Below are 21866 nucleotides of genomic sequence, written 5' to 3' on the forward strand. Positions count from 1 at the left end.
GGGCTTTAGTCTGAGGGAATCAGTTGTGGAGAATATCACTCTACACATTATATCAACATGTAAATAAACTAGACACTTTTCAGGTTTAAGAAGATACGGGAGAGAATTGCAAAAGTTGCACATGACTGCCATGAGGGTTATCTCTCACTACATGAGAGTAAATTTTTTTCCTTTTGGACTGATATTAATAGTTTCTTCTTGTTTTTCATTTTTCTATATAAATATATAAATCTTGTGACATTTCTACCAGGCAGTTATTCTAATCTTCATATTTCAGATAAAGGAACCAAAGTTATGTGAATAAATAGTGAGGGTTCAAATCCTGGCTCCAAATCTGATTCTCTGTCCATGCCACGCCAGACCAAACCTTTAAGAGGTCACTGTGTATCATGCCATTTTAAATATTAATAAAGGCTTCATGAAATAAGAAGCTAATTTTGTTAAGCCTCTCAGGAGTTACAAAAATGAATTAAAGTTCTTGCTTTTAATGAATCATAGTTAAGAAGGGTATGGAATTCAGATCGTAGTAATGCTACAAAATATGCATAAGTGCTGTGAGGATTCAGAGGAGATGTTTACATCTAGATGCTGAAAGTGGGTTAGCAGTTGGCAATGCACATGCCCCCTAAATACAGCTGAGGGCATAAATGCATTAGAACTGGTTGACACAGTGAGAGGCCTATGCATCACTTTGGGTCAAAGTATTTATTTATTTTTATTTAAATAATATTTGGCTTTCAGGAATTTCTTCTAAGAAATTTGCTACATTTGATAGGATATATGTTTAGAATAAACCAGAAGGCTATTCTTCAATCACTATATATCAATATCACCAAAATACCCCTTTGTCCATGCTGTTCTTTGGCTCTCCGTTCAGAGTTGTTTTCGGAGTTAAATTTCTATTGTAAGAAAAGGTCATTCTTTCTTCACAGTGCCTCTCAGCCTTCTCCATTCATTTTTTCCCTCATTTAGATCTTTTGCTCACAACGACACAAGCAAACAACCAGGGCTGAAGAGTACAATTCCATAATCAGCATCACCAAACCTTCCCATCACATCCCCAATTTCAAGAAATCCAACATGGGGTCATGGTATCTTCACAGGAAAGATTTCTTTATTACAATATTTTGCTGATTTAATTATAAAAATACAAGGGAAATGGTCATTTCTTCCCCCACGAATACCAAATTTAACTATGAAAATTTCATTGCTGATTCGAATGTCACCTCTGGAACCTTTGTTGAAATTTAATTGCCATTGTAACAGTGTTGGGAGGGGCCTTTAAGGTCATGATTAGGTCATGAGAACTCCATTCTCATAAATGTAATAACGCCTTATAGAGGGAATGGGCTTCTGATGAAAGGATGTGTTTGGCTTCATTTCCTCTCTCTTCATCTTACGCTTTTCCTTGCCTTTCTGCTTTGTTATCATGCAGTAAGAAGGTTCTCATCAGTTACAAGGCAGATGTCAGTGCCATGCCCTTCGCCTTCCCAGCCTCCAGAACTAGGAAGAAAATAAATTTCTTTTCTTTTTAAATTACCCAGTCTGTGGTATTCTGTTATAGTAGCAGAAAATTGGCTAAGACATTCATATATAGAAGTACAGAGAAATTGCTTGGAAAAGTTCAAGGAGGTCAAAGCAGTTTGTACTTTAATTATTCACTAAATTCTGTAGCTCTGGTTAAGAAGGCACATTCACTCTGATCTCTTCCTGTCTTTGACTTGTAAATTACTTTAGCAAAAAGGTTAATCTCACCGTCTCTTGTTTCAACATGTTGCTTTTATTAAAAATGTAAATTTAAAATTACCTTGGCATTTGGGTCATTAATTGGATTAAATTAACCTAATAATGCTCTTAAAATTACTTTTAAAAAACATGTGTCAACAGAAATGTTCCCTTCTTAGTCTCATTCTCTATTTTAAGTAGTCAATATAGTACAAAAACACTCTCTGAACATACAAGTAGGTTAAAATTTAGATTTTTTAATTTATTAAAAGGTAAATTTCTGTTACCATGCCTGAAAATATGCAAAATAGAAAACATTTACTTGGTTATCACACAATAATAAAAAGTCATATAGATTTGTATTAGTTCGGAAATAAAGTATCACAGGAAGGTCTTTTTTGTTTTTTGTTTTTGCTTTTTAAGTTTTACTACAAATGAGTGACAGCTGTATAGTCACAGTCCTTAGTTTCTATATCTAGAAATTTCCTTTAAATGGTTTAAAGCAACTTCCAAAGTTTTATTAATAAGAGAAACTGGGACTGGACAGATTAAAGAATTTAATTGAGAACCTTATAGTAACCTATTAAAATATTCACCTGCATGTCCGGTTTGCACATCTTGTTGAATTTAGAGTTGAGTTTCTGTTATAAAGAAAGGTTGTAAGTTCTTTTCCTTCTCCGGATACTCTACTTACACAAATAACTCTTTCAGTGGAATGCAAGCTTCAGTGAGTGCTCCGACACAGTTCTACTGTTAGACAAATTATTTTAAATATGGCACTTATATATAATATTTCATATTAATGGGAAAACCTTTTGTGTTGATTTATGCATTAAATGATAAATGTGTGTGTTTGTGTGTGTGTGTGTGTGTATGGCATTTCTGAGCATAAGCTTTATTAGTGTGAACAAAATATAGTAATCATTCATATAATATTATATCTTGCCTGTTCAGCAATGAAGGAAATGAATGATAGGACTTTAGTGTCCCCTTAATTTATTTAAAACAATGAAACCAGACTCAAAAGTTTACAATAGGAAGAAAATCTAAACTTCATCTAGGTATTTCAAGCCTTTCATTTGACAGAACCATCATTATAATACAATAGAATAGGTTAAGTTAATATTAAACAAACGTAGATGAATTCAACTAAAGTTTTGGATCAGAATTCTCAAACAATTCTAAAAATTATGCTAACACACAAAAGCAAGCATTCAAGGAAACATTTGTTCTTTATCTTGAAATATTAATGAGCAGAGATTTTTTTCCCATCATTGAGTCACTGGAACTCATTATAATGAAAATTGCATTCTGAAATTGTACAACTTAGGCAGGAATATAATTTATTGGAGTGTCCAGTCCACATGTTAATTTTTCACTTGACTGAGGTCTTATGTCTTCTTTGTGTTCTTTCCACATTTGGTTTGGTGAACAGATTCTCATTGATCACTTGTCTCTAGAAGGATTATAGTAAAAAAAATACAAGACCGAAATATGAGACATAGTTATGTTTAAACACAACAGGAAATTAATGCACAGTATACATTTTAGGATTCTACATTCTTGCAGAGTTGTCCTTGAATGTAATTAGTAGGAAATGAAAGGACTCTCCTTACATATTAGCTCTATTGTCAAGTTTTGTGTAAAGAAAAATACAGAATTTCTTAGAATATCTATTCTAAAAGCCTTAGGTAAAGAATAAATATAATTGCTCTGCTCCTAGTTTCTACAGAGATAAGAAATGAACAGCCAAACTTGTATAGAGGCAAAATATAATGTGAAGCCAGTAAATGATAAGTTGAATCACATATGCATGTTAAAATTTAAGGCATGTGTCTAAGTCTGTCATGTCTTTTTTAATAATGACTTTTTTTTTCCCCCAAGGAGAAGTCTGCACAAAAGCTTATTGCCAAGTTCCTCTCTGGTTCTAGGGTGTAAAAGAAGCGCACTGGGCTAATTTTCTCCAGTAAACCCGATGCTCCACTTTTCCTGGTTGGAAGGTTGAATTTATGTTGCTCCTAGAAACTGCATGAAAGGGAGAGGGGAGCCCTTGCTCTTCTAGAAGCAGAGCTTTTCCAGTCTTCTTCTATTTGGGCACAACAGGAACTGTGCATCTCAAACATTCTCCTGTGGGAAATAGGCTAGTGGGTCAGATGTGCATGCCACAGTGGGCAGCTGACTCAGATTCGCTTATTCTCATTTTTCACCAATCACAGATCATGTGCACTTTTAGAAGGTTAAAACAATTTATACTCTAATTACTCCTTTACATCATTAGTTCTTGTTGAGATGGTACTGTCATTTTAACCTCTTATGCCTTTGGCTTATAAACTAATTTAGAGCCATATTCTATAAAAGTAGGACTAAAGCATTTTAAATAATCTTTAATAATGTGTTTTCCTATGTTTTCTGTGAGGTGCAGTCAGAATTCATAACTTGTCTCACTAATATACTAAGACATTTAATAACTTCACTTGCACAAATGTGGGGAAATAAAGTGAGCCTAAAGTTTGGTTCTTCTGACTTTCCACTGCCATTACACATATTTGAGACGTGAACAGAGAACCAAAGCAGCAATCCTGCTAATGTGGAAATGCATACAATTCTTTAGGTAAACATATTCTGTCTTCCATGCTTTTACTCACTCAGGCTGCCCTTCTGCTAAAACTACCCTGCCCTAGGTAATATCTATCTGTCTTTTAAGGCTAATCCCAGGTGATTTCATCTTCAGAAGCCTTTGATACCTGTCTCAGTCTCTGGGACAAGTGGAGCTATTGCCTCCACTACTGTAGAACTTGTTCACTGCAATGACATTCTGTTTTTTCCATTAGTCTCTCAGCTTCTAAAGGACGAAGACTCATATTGGTATATCTAATGTGAGTGTGGTGCCTACCCCACTGTATGCATTTAGCAAATGTTTGTTGCACTTAACTGAATTAAACTACAAGGACATCTTGATGCACTGTGGTGTATTAAATTGTGCCAAACATTTGAGATGCTTAAGATTGTATGAAAAAAATGGCAGGGGAAACACTAAACACTAAATATGTCTCCAGAATAAATAAGTAGCTAAAAGTGTATATAAATTTCAGTTCGAAAAATAGGCTTTAGGTTGTAATTGCTCCACTTAAAAAACTGCATCAAGACTTTTTTGTGGAACAAGGCAGAATGCAGATAAAATGAATATTCTACAGTTACTTGTTCCAGCTGCCAGTCCAATAACAAGATAACCTTAGTAAATGAAGTGAATCTGGCATATGACTCAAAAACTTCCGTTGTTTCAAGTATCTGCAGATTGGATTTTATTAATCCTTTTAGCTGAGAATCATATCTATGCCATTCATTTCCACATAGCAGGAACGTCTTAGGATTATAAACTTATGTAACAATTACTGTTAAGCTTTAAGAATTCACATGATAATGTGATGTGGCAAATCCTGCATGTAACCTGTGTAGCTGTGATGGATCTTGAAAACTCTGTGTTCTGTGACTCTAAAGTCTAGAAAACCTAGACTGGCCCAGGGTTAAAATCGAAATCCAGAAGCATACAGGACCTCTGATCTGTCATGATTTCTGAAAATTATGGGAGTAAAATCAATTGATTTTGTAGAAGGCAGAATGAAATCTCTTTTGCTTGAGAAATAAAGCTCATTCCAGAGACTTGTTCTTAGTAACTATCTCCCAAAATAGATGTCATTTGGGTTTATGCTTCAGGCAAAGTTTAATAGGAACTATATGCTTTCTTAGTGAGTTCATACCAGGGGCCACGGTGAATAAAACAAATGCAATTGGCTGGGGATTTAGACAGACAGTACAGGTAGCAGCCACTACTCAGCTCTTAGGAATTGGTCTCATGCTGGTATGAAGGCTCTCAGCGTTTTGGGAGTTTACATTTTTCCCCAGAGGAATAGCAACACTTGATTTTTAAAATGTAACAATTTCCGACTTTTAAAGGTTGACAATAAATATTCTTTTCAAAAAGCACTATGTGGTTTAATACTGTTCTGGATAAACAAAATATATCCATGGCCTTTCACATGTTTTGTATCTGCTTAGCACCTGGGAGTGGAGATGAAAGCATGTGCCAGATGGCTTGCCAGTGTGCACAGGAGGTCATTTGGGAATGACGCTATATTGATAACATGCTATATTGATATAGCATTGATGTCAGTGCTATATTGATAACAGCTAACAGGCATGAGGACTTATGATGGCCACGAATGGTTTTAAACGCTTTACCGGTTGTAGCTTATTTAATTCTCATTAAACTTTGTGAGGTTGATACTATCATTATCCCCATATTAAAAGAGGTTTAGTAGCTTGCTCAGGGTTACACAGCTAATAGGTGTTGGAGCATGGATTCAAATCCAAGTCTGATTTCAGATCTGGGGCTATTACACTATGCTACACCATACTGACCATAGAGTCTCCTATACACGTAACTTTGCAGTTTGGGAAATACGAAGTACACTTGGTTTTCTCTTTTGCTTTTACTATTTGATTGAGTTTTTTTAAAAAAAACAAAACAAAACACTTTGTGTCCAAAGGAGAATCTCACTATGCTGCAGACATTTCTAAAAAGTCAAAGAAGTAGAATTAATGAGATAGAATAGAAATGAATCATAACTGGTTTCCTCCTCCCTCAAATCAGAAAGAAGTAACTCACCGGTTTGATTTTTTTTTCCTAAAAGGCAAAAGGAACTGCAAATATTAACACCAACCTGGATTTTCTATTTCAACAGAACTTAAAGGCACGTCTGTGTCAGGTGAGGGGAGAGGTTTTACATCAGATGGGCTTTTCTATGAAGAAACACCAGAAAATATTAATAACACAATTTTCTAGTCTTAAGACAGTAAAAAGTAAAATGCTTCAGCTTAAAAATATATTTTTCTAAAATTTTTTTTCTTTTGGTTGAAATCCCCTTTGCAGAGATTTTGTTATTGTTGTTGTTACTAGTTACTGGTATAAGCATTGATTTAAACTTGTATTTGTGTTCCTCTGTAGTATTTGGTATTTCAGTAGGAGAAATATCACCTCAAACACTGATACTTACATATTTCCCTGCTGTAATAAATAGTGAAAGTGAAAATAAAAATAAAAATAAAGTGTGTGATCTCTGCATCATGTTGACCAGGACAAAATTCATCCATATACATTTAGAAAATTCTCTGAACTTTGCCAACTAAATATTTCCTTGGCTTTTTCAGGTTTTAGAACATTGACGAAGAGAGAAGACAACCCACTTTGCCATATATGCCCATGTAAGAAGATGACTTTTCTCTTTTATACTCCAGACAAAAAAAGCTATCTTATATTAAAGTCCTTACAAAATATCTCACACAAGAGTAGGCATTTTCAGTTACTTTTCTTTGATTAACCAAAAGTATTATTTAAGGAAGATATATTTACATGGAATACTGAAAATCAATTATAGGATTGGATGATGGTAGAAGTTAACTGTTAGAAGTAGTTAAAAAAGAAAAGAGGCAAAGGAACTTAATGTAGATATTACTATCATTCTTCTTCTGATGGCCCCACAATTGCAGTGCTGTCACACCTCTCAGCCTTTTTAAAAGAATTATATAGTGGTTATGGTCTCAAAAATCACAAAGAGAGATTAAGAATAGAGGATGAATGAAAACACAACTGTACCAATCTCATGTGACTAAGTACTTCTGATCTAGGATTACAGAGACAGTGACAGCATCATCAATACACACACACATATTGTGTCTTAAATATCGTGAATAGAAAGTGATAGCAAAAGTTATGCACTTCAATAAGTTGTGTTGTATGGATGTAAAAATAGCATTAGTGGGCTGGGCGTGGTGGCTCATGCTTGTAATCCCAGCACTTTGGAGGCCAAGGGCAGATGGATCACTTGAGGTCAGGAGTTTGAAACCAGCCTGGCCAACACAGAGAAACCTCATCTCTGCTATTAAAAAAATACAAAAATTAGTCAGGCATGGTGGCCCGCACCTGTAGTCCCAACTACTGCGTAGGCTGAAGCACGAGAATCACTTGAACCAGGGAGGCAGAGGCTGCAGTGAGCAGAGATTGCACCACCTTGCACTCGAGCCTAGGTGACAGAGGGAAACTCTGTCTCAAAAAAAAAAAAAAAAAAAAATTAAAAAAAGCATTAATGATTCAAAAAAAATCACTGATGTTAAGAATTCATGGGTGGAAATTTGAAAAATCTGTTTCAGAACATGTGAGAATTAAGAAAGGCAAAAGTTTTATTTTGTTTATATTTATTTATTTATTTATTTATTTATTTATTTATTGAGACAGGGTCTCACTCTGTTGCCCAGGCTGGAGTGCAGTAGCATGATCACAGCTCACTGCAGCCTTGATTTCCCAGGCTCAAGCAATCCTCCCACTTCAGCCCCCTGAGTAGCTGATACTACACATGTGCACCACAACGCCTTTCTAATTTTCATATTTTTTGTATAGACTAGGTTTCACCTTTTTGCTCAGGCTGGTCTCAAACTCCTGAGCTCAAGCAATCCTCCTGCCTTGGCTTCCCCCAAAGTTTTAAACATATGTAAATATATTATTTTAAATATTTTATACACGAATACGGTAAATACTATAAGTAGAATCTTAATATTTCCTCAATATCCATCAAAATATGTGACAGCAAGTTAGACAAAAACTTAGGGAGATCTTTCATTGGGAAAATGGGGGACAGACTTATATTTAGAGGTTCCCTTTAATTGGGCAAATGCAAAAAAAAATTCTGCTAGAGAAGCACAGTGACTTCTATGTGTCCAGTTGAAAAAGATGGAATTTTATGCAGTTCTGTTTCTCTTCTGAGTTTAACTGAACTCAGAGGAATAAACCCTCTTAGAGCTGTTCACATTGGTATTTAGAGCAAAATTAAAAACTGAATTCTCACCTTTATCAGTCGGCGAATACTGTAAGAAATTAAGAGGATCGTTCCAATAACACCAGCCATCACCCCAAAAATAATGAGTGTTATCTCTACAGGAGATAAAGAGAGCAGCAAAATTATGAAAGTCTGAAATAAATGACCATATAGCAATTGAAAAATAAGACAGATAACATCAGCATACCATCACCTTGCCTTTTAATAGAAAGCACAATTAATATACTATTATGTAGATTTTGTCTTTTTTAAAATTGTGTGCTTTACAGTAACCTTGTGGGAAACTGGGACTGTGAGTGATCAAGTCTTTTGTCCAGGGTCGCAAAGTAGTTGATGACAGAAATAAGACCTGAGGCTTCCGATTCCAGACCCAGCGTTCTTCACTAGTGTAACTGTAGATAAGAACTCAGTGGACATTCTCCTCAGATATGGGGAAAAAACCACAAATTCTCCCATAGTTTGGAAGTTATGAGAGAAAACAATGTCTTGACATATAAAAGAGCATTGAACAGATCATAGAATCATAATTTTGGAAAGAAACTGGTATAAACAGTTTACAAATGAAGAAAAGCAGCTGAATGAGGTTAACTTAGCCTTGGTCAGACAACTAGTTAAAAGTAGAATTATAACTATAATGCAGGTCATCTATGTTCTAAGCTTTATTCCTTCCACAGTATTCCTATGCATAGTCTCCAATGTAGTCACTAACAATGCTTGTTGAGTCATTTATATGTTGGGAATGAAACAATTGAAATCAATTAAGTAAGAGATATTTCCATATTTATAGCATATTTGTAGTGCTTCCAGTTGAAGTAAATAGAACGGAAGGCTAGACATAAAGGTAAAATGGCTCATTTATTTGCCTAATTAATATTTAAAAGCCCTATTGTTGATAAAAAGTAAAAGTAGCATTTCCTCTTGCTGGTGTTGCCCAGTCTTCTTGACCACTTAGCTTGAATGTATGTGATAGTGATGAAGTTCTATGATGTGCTTTTTACCCTGTGAGCCATGGACACAGCCAAGTGTGAAGGGAGGGTTAGAATGCAGAATAGCAAATGAGCACACACAGTGATACTCAAGTGAGGGGAAGGGATGTCCCTTCAGCAGAGGTTGTCAAGATGGTCCCTAAGTGGTTGCATTGGGCCAAAAATGAATCAAGGCTGACATTTACCCTTGAAATACAGTACCAGTTAATTAGATGATTTTAAATGCCTTGCTTTTTATATGAGGGAAGAGGGAAGTTCATTTGTTTTATAAGCTCTTATGAGGCTTTTTTCAAGTACTCAGGATTGGTTAGAAAGGTAAAACATCTAACTTAAGAGAAAAACTATTACCAAATTATGTATTTCTATTTCCAAAATGTTTTTATTTATTTTTATTTACTTATGTATTTGTTTTTGAGACAGGGTCTTACCAAGGCTAGAGTACAGTGGCACAGTCATAGCTCACTGCAGCCTTAAACTCCCAGACTCAGGCAATGGATCCGATCCTCCCACCTCAGCCAGCCTCCCAAGTAGCTGAGACTACAGGTGCGTGCCCCATCCCAGCTAATTTTTGTATTTTTTGTAGAGATGGATTTCGCCATATTGCCCAGGCTGTTCTCAAATTCCTGGGCTCAAGCGATTAGCCAGGCTCAGCCTCCCAAAGTTCTGGGATTATAGGCATGAGCCACTGCCCCTGGCCCCCAAAATGTTTTTAAAAATAAGAAATGCCTATTTTAATTTTAAAAAGAGAATATTTTCTTTGCCTTTACAATTTTGTGTGAATAAAGTTAACAACATATGCTCTTCTGTTTTAAGATTGACACATTTTCTTAGGCATTTGTAACAAGCAATGGATAGTTTAAAATGGAATGACTTTTATTCTTTGTCAAATATTAACATACCTGGTTCAGAGAAACGATGGACAAGTTGTACCCTTTCTCCTATAAAGCAAAATTTCAATGTAAGTCCAAATAAGTAAGGCATGTGCAAAGAAAAAAATCATTTTGGAATCAAACTGTTCTGTGGGTTTCCTTTTCTTAATCATATTTTGAGAGTTGTTGGTCAACTTTCAACATCTAGAGAGTAACATTTATGAGGTAATGTGTCAGTCCTACCATTAGTAATTTCAGTATCTACTTTTAATGACCCAACAAGTATTCATGGATGAGAAATAAGCAAATTGTCTCATAACTGAGGGGAAAGGAATGAGAAAGTATTGGAAGAATCACTTATTGACTTCCACAAGAAGCAATGCATTTTTAAAACATGTAAAAATAATGAGAAGAAAGGAGGCATATGGAGCCATTACTCCACACAGATGCCAGTCCCATGCAAAGAGGGATCATGCGGCTATCAATTTTCCAGATTTCTGCCACAGCCACTGTCTGAATCTAAACTGTTACTGTGTCTCATTTGAGCTTTTGCCAATAGTCTCTCTGGATTCTATGTCAGTAGCAATTGATAGTATGGTTGCCTTACTGTTCCACCTGTGCTAACCTTCCCTCTCAGTCCACATCCTACTTTTGTCTCTGTCTCCACTTGCCATTTTACGTCATGAAGCTTTCTTACTACCGAAGCCACACAATTTTCTAGAGTTTAATTATTACAAATTACTTAGTATATACTATGTTGTTTGATGATTGAGGATTCTGGTATATTTTTTCATTCTTTAGGCTTTACGTACAAAGGTTAATTGGGGCTTGCCTTCTCTTTCTTGGTCACAGTTAATAGTTGTGGGTGCTATATGGGCTTTGGAGTAAAAGAGATGGGTTTTCTGTCACGAAAGCTTGAGAACTGTCATGAGTTACAGCTCGTGTAAATAGAGTTCAATCACAACAATGACTCCAGAGCAACTATTTAAAACTAAGAACATACCGTTATACACTTCTGGAGGGTAAACAAATGTAACAGAAATTTCTGAAACTTCATGAGCTCTAGGAGTGGCTGCATATGTGTCCCGTTTGTGCTTATCTGCATATAAGAGAAGTTGAGAAAGGGATCAAGAATGAGATGACTGCGTGGACATAAAGCGTATTATGAAAGACAAATCTCCCACATCCCTCCCAGCTGCAGCTCCAGAATTTCTTCTTCTCCCCTGAAAACTAACAAGAGAGACTGCCACCAGATTCCTCTTATCTCAGCACACAGCTTTGCTTATTGTTTGTCAGTCACTGAGAATGTGTGAGGCTCTGAGCTAATAACTTTTAGATACATCTTCTTATTTAGCCTTTAGAGAAATGCTGTGAGATAAGTACTGTGTTATTGGCCCCATTTTAAAATTAATGGGATAGAAACCCTGCAGGGCAACTCACCCTGGGTCAGCAGCTGGGATAGAGCTGAGCCCGGGTCTGAGCTGAACTCAATTTGCCCACAGACCCTCCGCACCACCGCACTATTAGGTCCCCTTCATCTGGCCCACTAGTTCATGGTCATGTGCATCATTTCTGTGCTTTGCCACATTGTTTTAATTTCTTTAACTCACAGTATTATTTCTGTGAGATATTTCAGAGGCAAGAATTCCTCTGTAGTAGGAATTGTGTCTACTTAGTAGGCTGTGTCTACTTAGCTCGCATTTCTCAGTGTTTGTCAGTTTCTCTGCAGTGACAGGTCCCCTAAAATGGGTTACATCACAAAAAAGATTTCGGAGCCACAATTTAAAAATAAAAATGAAAACAAACCATTTGTCTCTGATGAGATGTAACTCTTTGTGACTGAAGAAGAGGTTGAAGTGTGCATTGCCACCTCAGTGGTACTTGATGCTGATATGCTCACAATTGCTGTATAAAATAGAAGTTGAGAAAGGGATTAAGAACGAGGTGACTGAGCGGACCATAAAGCATATTGCAAAAGACAAATTCCTCTCACATCCCTCCAGTCCCTGAGCTAAGCGCTTTGGTATATATCTTACATAATCTTTAGAGAATTGCTATGTGGTAAGTATTGTATTATTGGCCTTATTTTAAAATTAAGGGGCCAGAAGCCCCTCCAGAATTTCTGCATAGCAGAGGTTTACAGATAAAGTGTGCCTTGGTTTTCTCATCTGTACAATTATAATACTTGCCTCAAAATGTCATTGTGAGAACGAAATTAGTTTAAATATGTGTGTGTATGTGGTGTGTGTGTATGTAATGTGCATGTGTTAGTATAGTACTTGGCACATAAAGAGCATTACATATATGTTGGGTATTATTGTTATTATGCTTATAAAGGGGTAACTTGAAGTTGCATTTTGGAAACTGTCTATGCTAAGAAAGGTGGAAGCGCGTAATAATTATATAGAACAAAAGTTCTGTCCCATATCTCAGTGTCTCCATCTGGTAGGGACAATCTTACTTCTTCAATAAAAATGGAAACAATAATAAAACACTATTACATTGTGTGAACCCAGAAGGCAAAGCTTGCAGTGAGCCGAGATCACGCCACCGCACTCCAGCCTGGGCGACAGAGCGAGACTCTGTCTCAAAAGAAAAAAAAAACCATGCATGCAAACATGAAATCAGAATGTAGACTCACATATATCCTTTTAAAATCTCATTAAATTGTGAATTATTTTTGTAATTAAACACTTTTTATTCTTAAATGCAATACATTTCAAATTTATAAGTTATTTTATAAAATTTTGTAAATTAAATTCTTTAAATTGCAAATGTAATATAGATTCAATAAAGAAAATTTGGGAACTACAAGAAAGCACAAAGAATAATATAAAATTCATCTACAGTCAGCCTATGCAAGGTTGAACATTTGACACATTTTGATATATAACCATCTGAACTTTTAGTTGTTATATCTAAATATGGGATCATGGTGTTTACATATATATGAATATGTATATAATGTTTACAAGTCTGACTTTCTACTTAATATGCCACAGATATCCCTATGCTGTCAAATATTCTTCTATGAGAAGATTTTTATGACTGCAAAGTATTCCATTGTATGAATGTTCTGTGGTTTATATTTCAGTCTCCTATTCTGTGCATTCATGTGTTTTTCACTCTTCTGAGAGTTATAAATCATTATGATAAACGTCAGTACCCTGAACTCTGTAGATGTACATTTGCTCATCTCTTTGAGACATTCAACTGAGGGGAATGGCACCCAAGTGCAATGGAGTGGAGGTGGAAGGGCTTCTTCTCAGAGGCAGCCAACTTGGCCCCTCAGCTGAATGCTCAAACTTTCCTGGAGAACCCACAAACAACAGAAAACATCTTCTCTGACACCTCTCATTAGTCTACCCAAGTGAAGACTTCTAAAACCTTCCTCTATTTATCAGCTGATAGGTAATCAGTTTACCTCCAAATCATGGAGAAGACATGATCTATTGTTCCTAAACTGTCTATGTTTTCTCTTCTCTTTTAAGTTCTTTTCTGGCCTTGCTCTTTAACTTGGCCTGCCACCTGATTCCATCCTGTGTGTATAAACGATTGCCATATGAATTCACTAAATAGCATGCAAAACAATTACTGAATGTTTCTAAGTTGTTCAGCACTCAGGTATAATGGCTTTTAAGATAATATAAAAACCAATGCTTTTAAACAATAACGTGGTGATAGGGATTTTGAAGTTCAACAAATATTAAGATTAAAATTACAGAAAGAAACATCTTTATGAGTCAACTAAAGTATGTAAAAATTATTTATAAAGATAACTCATGAACAAAAATAATCCATCTCTCTTAATAAATGTTAGATATGAGCTTTGGCTTATTTCTAGATAATGGAATATGGACCATCTATTGTATTTTTGAAAAGGCATACAATCTGAGTAAAATAGGTTTAGCTATGAAAGTGTTGTGAAAATAGCTAGTAAAATAACAAGCCAAAAAAAATCAAAAGTGTTAATGGCCAGAAGCCTTAAATGGGCATGTAACAATAAACTTGAGATCAGCCTTTGGCTCAGCTACATGGGAATACAACTGGAAAATGCAGCTGGAGCTCTCATCCTTCACTCAGGTGTGCTCGTCACTTCCATTTCTAACTTTCATCCTCTCCAAGCTTCTCCCTTTAATCTTCCACTCCTTCTTTACACCTTTCAGTTCAGTGTAATCCACTTGCATTTAGGGTGCACATTTCTTAGCCCTGTGGATACCAAATGGGCTCTTCTGAAACATAAGACTTGTTCCTAGGACTTCGATATCCCATTATTTTGAATCTTCTCAGCATGAGAATAGTGCTTTATTCATAAAAGATGTTAAATGAGATGCTAATTGTTATAAATGCTTGGACAAATTCTTATGGAGAAAGAATTAGGTGAGTGGTATGGTTTGGATCTGTGTCATCATCCAAATCTCATGTGGAAATGTAATCTCCAATGTTGGAGGTGGGGACTGGTGGGTGGTAATTGAATCATGGGGTGGTTTCTCATTGCTTAACATCATCCCCCTTGATGCTGTCTGGGAGATAGTGATTTCTCATAAGATCTGGTTGTTTAAAAGTGTGTGGCACCTCCCCACTCTCTCTTGCTCCTGCTCCAATGCTCTCTCTCCCCACTCTCTCTCTTGCTCTTGTTCCAACCATGTAAGACATGCCTACTTTCCCTTCGTCTTTTGCCATGATTGTTTCCTGAGGCCTCCCCAGAAGCAGAAGCACTATGCTTCTTGTATAGCCTGCAGAACCATGAGGCAATTAAACCTCTTTTCTTTTTTTAATTGATTTTATTTTATTATTATTATACTTTTAAGTTTTAGGGTACCTGTGCACAGTGTGCAGGTTAGTTACATATGTATACATGTGCCATGCTTGTGTGCTGCACCCATTAACTCGTCATTTAGCATTAGGTATATCTCCTAATGCTATCCCTCCCCCCTCCCCCCACCCCACAACAGTCTCCAGAGTGTGATGTTCCCCTTCCTGTGTCCATGTGTTCTCACTGTTCAATTCCCACCTATGAGTGAGAAAGAAATGCGATGTTTGGTTTTTTGTTCTTGCCATAGTTTACTGAGAATGATGATTTCCAATTTCATCCCTGTTCCTACAAAGGACATGAACTCATCATTTTTTATGGCTGCATAGTATTCCATGGTGTATATTTGCCACATTTTCTTAATCCAGTCTATCATTGTTGGACATTTGGATTGGTTCCAAGTCTTTGATATTGTGAATAGTGCCACAATAAACATACATGTCCATGTGTCTTTATAGCAGCATGATTTATAGTCCTTTGGGTATATACCCAGTAATGGGATGGCTGGGTCAAATGGAACCTCTTTTCTTTATAAATTACCCAGTATCAGTTATTTCTTTATAGCAGTGTGAGAACAAATGGGTTTTCAGATTGCATCTGAATGTGAATATAATAATTTAAGTAATTAATAAATTTAACTTAATCATAACACATAATTAATTATAAATTAATCAATTTATAATTAATATATTTAATTAATACAATTGTTTAATAAATTAAACAAACCAAATGACAAAATAGCACATGCAGAATGAATGCAAGCATCTGGAAAAATAAGCATCATTTTAAGACCAATGAAATATTTTCAACATTTCAATAGTGAGCATACTTTTGCTAACATAAGAAAAAAAAAAACAAAAAGTAAAAAATAAAAATACACAAAACATAGTCTGTAAATGCTATCTAGTAGTTTTGACTATGAGTACAAATATACATATTCATCCAAGTTTCCTAACTGTTCAGCACGATGTTAGGGACTACCTGCTGCAATTTTCTTTGTGAACATCTGCAAGACTCTGCATGGTCCAGTCCTGCTTGCCTCACATCTTCATTGCTTCACCCTTCCCTTCCCTCTTGGGGCTCCAGCCATTCTGCACATCTCTTCACTCTATGACTGCACCATACCCTTTTCCATGTCATAAATCTTGTGCCAGCTCCTCCCTTCGTCTGAAATATTTCCCTCCCTATCTTTGCCTAACTACTGGCTTTTCATGTCTCAGTTCAATGCCACTTCCTTTGGGAGGTCTTCACTGGCCTCTCTAATAAGATTTAGACTAAAAGCTCTCTGAAGTCCCTGGTGCTTAACATGGTGTTGTAAAACCTTATGATTATTTAGAATCCAGATATGCATTCCTTAGGCCTTGATGTTTACTGGGGGCCTTGGGTGTTTCTTAATTTGTTCAATTATTTACAAAAGATTTTTTTTGGGGTGGGCGGTATAGGCCGTGGGCTATGTACTAGGAATATAATGATAAATAATACATGGCCTTTCCTTTCAGGGTAATTCCAGTGCAGTAAGAGTGACAATTATTAATCTAAGTATAATAAGTATTTTAGGATGGTGGTGGAAGTGGGGACACAAAGGAGACAGTGGTCAATGCTACTTGGAGAGGTAGAAAGACCTCATGGAGGTGTTTTTGAATTTATCTTGAAAGAAGTCTAGGATTTACCAGGCAGGCTGTGTGGTACCAGCAATGCCTTCGAATTTGAGACATCATTGCACGTTAGAAAAACTGCAGATTATCATTGTGGCTGCAGCACAAGGTGTGAGAAGTAGAGGAATAGAGAAATGGATGAACAGCCAATGAGAGGCTGAAGAGGTGGTGAGGCACCAAATGTTGTGGGCCATGTTCTAGAATTTGGACTTTATCTTTAAGGCAGTGGAAAGAGAATGAATGGTTTGAAAGAGTTTTTTATTTAGGGAAAATCACTGTCAGTAGTATGGAGGATAACTTAGGGGAAAAAACATGCCGGAGCTTTGCAGTAGAGGGTCCCATCTTGTGTTCAAGAGTGGCCAAGATAAGCAGTCCCTTTGCAAACAAGCCACTTCTGCTCACAGAAGGTCCTTATCACTTCTTAACATTCCTTTGGTGGAGAAGGCCTATAGCCTGAGGCTTTAAAGGGGGCAGAAAATTACAGCAGATTGTCAAAAGAATATGGCAAAGAACCAGCAATGGGCGCTAACATCTCTTAAAATTGGCACTTTAATTATTTTAATTTTAAATGAAGTCAGAGGAGGTGAAAAGTATTTTAAATTTATGAGCAAAGTATATGTAACTTTTTTCTAAAAATGAAAACATGCTTAGGGAGAGAGAGCTTATTTAGATAAGTTTTGAGCTTTATCAAAACAATTTTAACACTCTAGCAAATAGGTAGACTTCTTTCTTCTTCAACAGTTTCTTTCTTCTTCAACGGCTACTGCTCACAGTAAAAGGGCACTTGGTGGAAATTTTGTTCTGAAGTGAAGGCTGAAACCCCAGAGATCAAACACTGTACTCAAGTATACAAAGCTGGACTCAGACCCTAACACTGGCTTTAAAATTTGTCCTAACTTAGACCATAATGCCTCTCTTTCCAGCTGGATCTACATGCCTCCACTCTGGCTTTTAACAAGGCTCTGAACTATTGTCAGAACTTGGGAATTTCTAACATTGAAGGTAACACATTGACACAATTTCCTCGATGTAAAATTGTATACACTTCATCGAAGTCGCATCTGAGCATGTTATGTCCTATTTGTACCCTTACAAAAACTGATTGGTGGCCAAACTGATTTGAGATTGAAAGTTGCCACTTATGTTCTTAGAAATACTTGCTTTAATTCTCCAGAATCAGTTGCTCTGATACAACTTCTTATAGTCACCTAAGTCAACACAGAAAGAAAATAAACATATAAATGCCCTAAAGATAATTTGATAAAAATTGTTTTTATATCATTTCCTCAACAATCTCATAATGGTAGCTGACCTATAAAATGACCTTTTTCATAGTTTATTTTCCTTCCATTTCTGGAAAAAAGATAGCATAAGCCTTTCAGTAGGAATTAATACCCATGCTTGCTTAGTGGTAAGAGGAAGGCACAGAGGCTTGTTATTGGAAGCCTATAGTTTACAAAACAGTGTCATCTTGAAGGAACAATAGTTCCCATAAAAATGAGTTTTCATGTTTTCTAGTATTAATTAACTTTAAAATAATTTGTTATTCCAGAGTAGAATCACATGGGGGCAATTTAAAGAATTTCATCAATAGCTTCAAATTAAATAAACCAGCATCTGGTTGAAAAAAAAAATCACTTACCTGGAAGGAGAAACAAAAGAAACATCCTCAAATGCTAAAGCTTCATTCAAAATTCAAGGTAAGGAAACCAAATTTCCACAATATGATCCCTTAAAATCACCAAGAATGTTCAAAACTACATTTGATAACAACAGCTCACACAACTACTTGGCTCTCCTAGATTCCTAAGACCCTAACCAGCTAATAGACATCTGTGGACATATTCAATTCTGCAAAGGTGCAAAATATCTGTGAGAAGATGGTTTTTGAATAGGACTTTTTACTATAGCTATATACTATTTAGTTCAGTAAACTGGGTAGAAAGCATTGAAGCAAACTCGTAACCATTGAACAACAAACTTTAGTTTGCCAAAACTGCTTAGGGACTGGATTAAGGGAAGGCTCTCCTGTTATTTTTATCTCTTTGCCTTTGGAGCTCTCAGCTTTCTGTAGCTAAATTAGCTTTCAAAAATCTACTTGTGTCATTCCTAGATTAAAGGTCAGTTTCAGTATTGCCCTGTTGAATTCAGAAGGTACATTTAAGCTAGAAAACCACTTGCAGCACATCTAATCCAAATTGCCGACTTTACAGATAGACATTTGGTCTCATAAAAATTAAATGACTAGCTCAGATTAGCATACCTGGTAAGGAGCAGAACTGAGACTTAATTCTGCTGACCCCCAATATTAGTCTCACCTTCCAGATCTCGCTGCTTGGTTGAGATGTTGTCAGCAAGATTTCTCTAATGTTTTAGTACATTAGTCAGCAAGCATTGGGGCATATTGTACATACAAAAAAGGACAACTAAATTCCTGAGCTCCCTGGACATCCTAAAAGCTAGAATTTTAATAAAAACCATGTAGTCTTCATTTTGATGATTTTTTCCACACTGATTTATTGTATTACTTAGATTATATCTCTTACCCCTCAGTGTGCTTACACTGTAGCCACTACGAGAAATCATGTTTTGCTCTAGCATTACTGAGATGAGAGTCAGTTTCTTAATCCCTTCACGTCTTTTGGCAGGAACACATCCAGTCTATACCTGAAAAATTTCACCTCACTCTCCAAGTGAAGTATATTTACCTTGTGGTGTTATGAAAGATGTGTCCAGCATCTGGCTACCCAGGAATAGACAGACCTTGTGCCAACACTGCACATTTTCTTAGCTGCATAGGCCTCTGAGAAACATACTCTCAAGATCTTACCCCATGCCTACTTGCAAATGAATCACTGGATGAACCCTGAAGGATGGGCAGAGTTTTAGGTGAAGATGCAGAGGAGGAGGGATAAAGAAATAGCATGGGCTAACATATGGAGAAAGGGGAGTATAACATGCATTGATGTGGAGGCTTAGGGCATCTAGCAGGCAAGTGTTGGCAAATCTCTCAGATGGATAAAAGTTTAATGTTTAAGTGGCAAATTAGTGCAAAATAAAATATAAAGGTATGTTTTGTCATTAGTGAGGCCTCAAACTCCTAGTTTAAATTTATGTTTTTCAGTTTTCAGGCACTGAAATGGCATTTGCTATGGTACTTAGTACATAGTAAATCTGTGTGACCTGAATTGAATTCTGTAATTTAGGTTTGAGAAGGGTGGAATGAATTGGTATACTTTCTAGAAAATGAAATATTCAAAATTTGTGTTTGGATCATCTCACAGCTTATACTTGTATAACATCGGATATGTTCCAGAACATTTCACCTCTCTTGTCTCTTATCCCCATGTGTTGGGGGAGAGAGCATGGACTTCTGCCACTGTTCCCATTGTACCAAGGAGGTGGGGTGACTTGGGGGCCCAAGACATGTTAGGATAACAACTGGAAATAGCCAGCCTCCTAGCTCTCTGCTATATGCTTTATCTACCAGACCACTCAGCTTTCCCAAATAATTGACATTTCTAACCTGGAATGCTATTAGAAACAATAAAAATAAAATGTGATATTGTATAAGTACCCTTCAGTTTTGCTGTATGCCAAAACTTCCAGTGGCTGAGCTCTCGTCAAGATATGATAAGCTGCTGGTTTGAGTTTTGGTTCGCTCCTGACTTGCAGCTGAAAGAAGCCTTATCTTGCATAAGCAAACTCTTACAAGGACACACCCTTCATATGAAATGCCTTAAATAGTTTCCAAGTCTGAAAACTAAATTTTCTAAATGCTACAGTTTTTTGTCATTGCAATGACCATGAAAACTACTTGATAAATGCATCTGTGGAAGCTATGCTCAGCTAATTTGTGGTAAAACTGGGACAAAACCTCATATCCATTGACTTCCAACTCAGTGCCTTTTCTGCCCAGTCTCATTGTCTTGGACAGAATTAACATATAAATGGGAATCTTGCCTGTGCTAAAAGATGTTTGAAAAAGACTTTTCCCATGAAGCAATATTTTAAGGGAACGATTTTGTTTGGCTCGAACCAAAGGATTGGCACGTTCAATCTTGGTCAAGTTGTGATAATATAGTTAGATACCCATACTGTCTGTGGCCATTCTTTTTTCTTTTTTGGAAGGTTTTTATTAAGCCAAAGCAGCCAACTACAATTTAGAAAAATTGAACTTAAGGATAAAGTGCTTTGTGTGATAGCATCTGAGCCTACTGTTTTGGATAGCCTATTCTCAATACTTTTTATTTGAACTCTTCAGCCAATGGCTCTGGAGAAAAACGTGGCCTATTAACTGGTGCAGTTAGTGTGCTAGGTGCCAAATGGAATGAGCCAGTTTCTGCTCATCTTCAGACTGGCGTGCTTTGGCAGTCCCCATACAGCTAATTGGTCACACTTCTTCCTTTCCTAACTTGGTAGAGAAGGGTGCTGTATTTATTCTATCTCGAAGGTGTTGTGGCCTAGGAGGACTGCAGCTTCCCTTCAGGAAGCCTGAACTTTTTAGCCTGGCTCTGTACTATCCAGCTTCTGGTCATCCACACTGTCCCAAACCATTGCTGAGACAGCAGAGGTGGAGAAAAAAATTGGTCACTCTGTCATTCCAGCCAGTGCACATTCTTCAGCCTGGACAGATGGAAATCAAGATGAATTTCTGTCCACTGTCCCAGTGGGAAAGGAGAGCAGAGTTCTATTCCTGGCTTTGCCACCAAATGGTTAGGGGATCTGTGCAAGTCTCTGAAATTATCTGAGCCTCAGTTTTCTGGCCTCTAAGATGACAGTAGTGGAACAGATGTCTCTCTTTTTAAACTTTAAAAAAAGTTTTGCTTTTTTCTTGAGATAGGGTCTCACCGTATTGCCCATACTAGCCTCAAACTCCTAGGCTCAAGCAATTCTCCTGCCTCATTCTACTGAGCAACTGGGACTAT

The 21866-nt window shown here is 36.6% G+C and overlaps 1 protein-coding gene and 1 long non-coding RNA gene across 4 annotated transcripts in view; one reads left to right on the plus strand and one right to left on the minus strand.

Annotated features, from left to right (window-relative positions):
- Positions 1–21866, plus strand: part of LOC104006225 (uncharacterized) — a 77923-nt gene that overhangs the window by 9689 nt on the left and 46368 nt on the right. The gene's annotated exons all lie outside the window — the stretch shown is intronic.
- GYPA (glycophorin A) overlaps positions 1–21866 on the minus strand; it is a 43651-nt gene that overhangs the window by 5818 nt on the left and 15967 nt on the right. For 2 of the 3 annotated variants that reach the window (NM_001427973.1, XM_054683872.2), the window contains exons 2-7: positions 12277–12375; positions 11474–11569; positions 10501–10539; positions 8625–8710; positions 6447–6525; positions 1081–3181 (exon numbers count right to left, since the gene is read on the minus strand). In NM_001427973.1, coding sequence (NP_001414902.1) covers positions 3165–3181; positions 6447–6525; positions 8625–8710; positions 10501–10539; positions 11474–11569; positions 12277–12375 — 416 coding nt within the window. In that variant the 3' untranslated portion in view covers positions 1081–3164. Of the gene's footprint in view, positions 1–1080; positions 3182–6446; positions 6526–8624; positions 8711–10500; positions 10540–11473; positions 11570–12276; positions 12376–21866 lie in introns of those variants that run through there. The other variant, XM_054683873.2, reaches the window with a different exon arrangement.

This window comes from Pan troglodytes, chromosome 3 (genome assembly GCF_028858775.2).
Source record: "Pan troglodytes isolate AG18354 chromosome 3, NHGRI_mPanTro3-v2.0_pri, whole genome shotgun sequence".
Classification (NCBI taxonomy): domain Eukaryota; kingdom Metazoa; phylum Chordata; class Mammalia; order Primates; family Hominidae; genus Pan; species Pan troglodytes.